Source organism: Emydura macquarii, unplaced genomic scaffold (assembly GCF_026122565.2).
Source record: "Emydura macquarii macquarii isolate MOO-44397 ecotype Brisbane River unplaced genomic scaffold, CSIRO-AGI_Emac_v2 contig_818, whole genome shotgun sequence".
NCBI classification, from domain to species: domain Eukaryota; kingdom Metazoa; phylum Chordata; order Testudines; family Chelidae; genus Emydura; species Emydura macquarii.
In genome coordinates, this window is record NW_027130955.1 from 16,222 (window position 1) to 18,786 (window position 2,565).

The 2,565-nt window shown below is 60.9% G+C and overlaps 1 protein-coding gene across 1 annotated transcript; it reads left to right on the top strand.

Annotated features, from left to right (window-relative positions):
• On the top strand, positions 1 to 2,555 carry LOC137149698 (guanylate-binding protein 1-like; the record flags this gene model as incomplete). The annotated part of the gene is made up of 5 exons (XM_067543245.1): positions 1 to 193; positions 303 to 430; positions 1,140 to 1,249; positions 1,401 to 1,594; positions 2,456 to 2,555. Coding segments are annotated over exons 1-5 (725 nt in total), but the record flags the coding sequence as incomplete, so codon positions are not given.
• Positions 2,556 to 2,565: the final 10 nt, after the last annotated feature.

Consider the following 2,565-nt stretch of genomic DNA (forward strand, 5'->3'; position numbering starts at 1 on the left):
ATGGCCTCGAGGATGCCCATGGAGGGGCCCGTGTGCCTGGTGGGGAACAGCGCTGATGGGGAGCTAGAGGTGAACCCTGAGGCGCTGGAGATCCTGCGCAGTGTTGCCCAGCCCGTGGTGGTGGTGGCCATCGTGGGGCTGTACCGCACCGGCAAGTCTTATCTCATGAACTCCTTGGCCGGGAAGAAGAGAGGTGAGAGGTTTTCCAGCTCCCCTTCCCGTCACCCCCGGGCTGGAGCCGGGAATGAGGGGGCAGGTGCGTCTGGCACCGGGTCTCCATCCTGTCTCCTCTCTGCCCCCAGGCTTCTCACTGGGCTCCACGGTGCAGTCGCACACCAAAGGGATCTGGATGTGGTGCGTGCCCCACCCGCAACGGCCGGACCACACCCTGCTGCTGCTGGACACGGAGGGGCTGGGCGACGTGGAGAAGGTGAGGCGGGAGAGGCGGGGGGCTGCAGGAAGGGTCCTTGATTCCTAGTCTCCAGGGCAAGACCCCGTGACCCGGGTTAACACCGGCCAGAGACCTACCCCACAGGAATTCCCAGCACAGATCGAGACTGAGTTCAAAATGGCCTGTGACGGCGCATCCACCACCCCCCCTTGGTCAGTTGTTCCCACGTTAAATCTTCTCCCTCTTACAAACCGACCCCGTGTTGCCAGGCTGCATTTGTCCAGCGTCACCTGCCAGTCGCTGGATCGACTCAGCCCCTCCTGTGCTGGAGAGAACAGCCCACAAGCAAACCTTTGCCCCCGCAGGCACGGACAGACCGGGGTCGAGTCACCCCCGACCAGTCTCTGGGCTCTGCTGAGTACCTGAGCTCCTGGCCTCTCTCGCTCTGCGGCAGGTTTTCTAGCCCTTGGATCATCCTCGGGGCTCTTCTCTGACCCCTCCCCGACGTATCACCAGCCTCTGGGACCGGAACCGGGCCCAGCTCCCGGCCGTGTCACCCCAGGGCCAAACCCCGAGGGGAAATTCCCTCCCTACCCCCACTGGAGATTCCTGTTTGTGCATCCCAGGGGGCATTAGCCAGGGCGGCAGGGCGCGCCCGGCAGTGGGGCAGCCGCCGTCTCTCCCTGTGCTGGCCCCGGGCCCGTGTTTCCATCCAGCCCCCCTTCAACCAGCGTCCTTGCCTCCCCAGGGCAACACCAAGAACGACGTGTGGATCTTCGCGCTGGCCGTGCTGCTCAGCAGTGCCCTGGTCTATAACAGCAAAGGGACCATCGACCAGTACGCCATGGAGCAGCTGCAGTATCCTTGCCAGGGGGGAGGCCCTCCGAGGGGCACGTGGATGGGACTCCCGGGTGTGGTCCCTGGGGGGCACAGGGCTACGGGGCTGGGACCTCCCCCACATTCAGTCCCATGATCTGGCCCCAGTTTGAGTCCTCAGCCCCCGGCCCAGCTTCGTGTCGGAGCTGACGGAGCACATCAAGGTGAAGGTGCAGGCAGGGGACGACTCGGAGGAGGACACGGAGTTCGTCCGCTTCTTCCCCAGCTTTGTCTGGGCCGTGCGAGATTTCACGCTGGAGCTGAAGATCGAGGGGCAGCCAGTGACGGAGGATCAGTACCTGGAGCACGCGCTGGCCCTGAAGCCAGGTGAGAAGGGGACAGCTGTGCACAGGAGGGGCCCGTCTAGCCTGACTCTCCCTGCCCACCCAGATCAGACCCATAGGCCCATCTACCCCAGCATCCCGCCCCCTGCCTCCACGGATCAGATCCAGGGGCCTGTCCAGCCCAGTCATGGCCCAGGAGCCCCATACGCCGTACAACACAGATTGAAAATCCCGTCCATGCCCCAGTGAGCCGACACCTAAGAGACATGCGGACAGACAGACAGACGGGGTTTGCGAGGGAGTATAGGGACAATATTGAGGGACATGAGCTGAACGGCCCTTCTCGGCCGCAGCAAATCTGAAAGTTCCCTGGCCGGGCCCAAAACGCAACACTGCTGTGCTCCCTGTGAGCTTCTCCGTGCTCCACGGCCCCCGCTGCCGGACGCGCCGTCATCCGCATCTCCAGACGGCCGCACGCGCCCCTGGGGCTAGCTAGCGGTGGTTGGTGGAGGTGAATATTGGCAGCCTCCCTCCATTGGGTTGTGCAGGAAACCTGCAGGTGACATTCGGCAGGTTGGGGGGGAGTTTGTTGAACTGTTCCTTTTGGGGAGGGAATAAATAGAAACATTTAAAACAGGTTTGATTTCTTTTTTGGTTCCAAAAATTCCTTTTCATTTTATTCCATGTCCAAACGTTAGACGTGTTTAAAACCGGCTGTAATGGAAACACGTTTTGTTCAACCCCAAAGTCGGTCTTTTTCCACTTTTCAGTTTGCCAAAAAATTGACATTTTCCACCTGACCTGACCTGAATTTCCCCTGACGTTTGGAAATTGTCAAGGACCCGAAAACTCCATTCTTCGCCCAGCTCCGGCTCTAGCCTCCTGCTTCTCTTTGACTCTCCAGGAAGCAGCAAGAAGGTGATGGAGTACAACCTGCCGCGTCAGTGCCTCCGCAGGTTCTTCCCTACCCGCAAGTGCTTCGTTTTTGTCCAGCCGGCGTTGTGGCAGGAGATC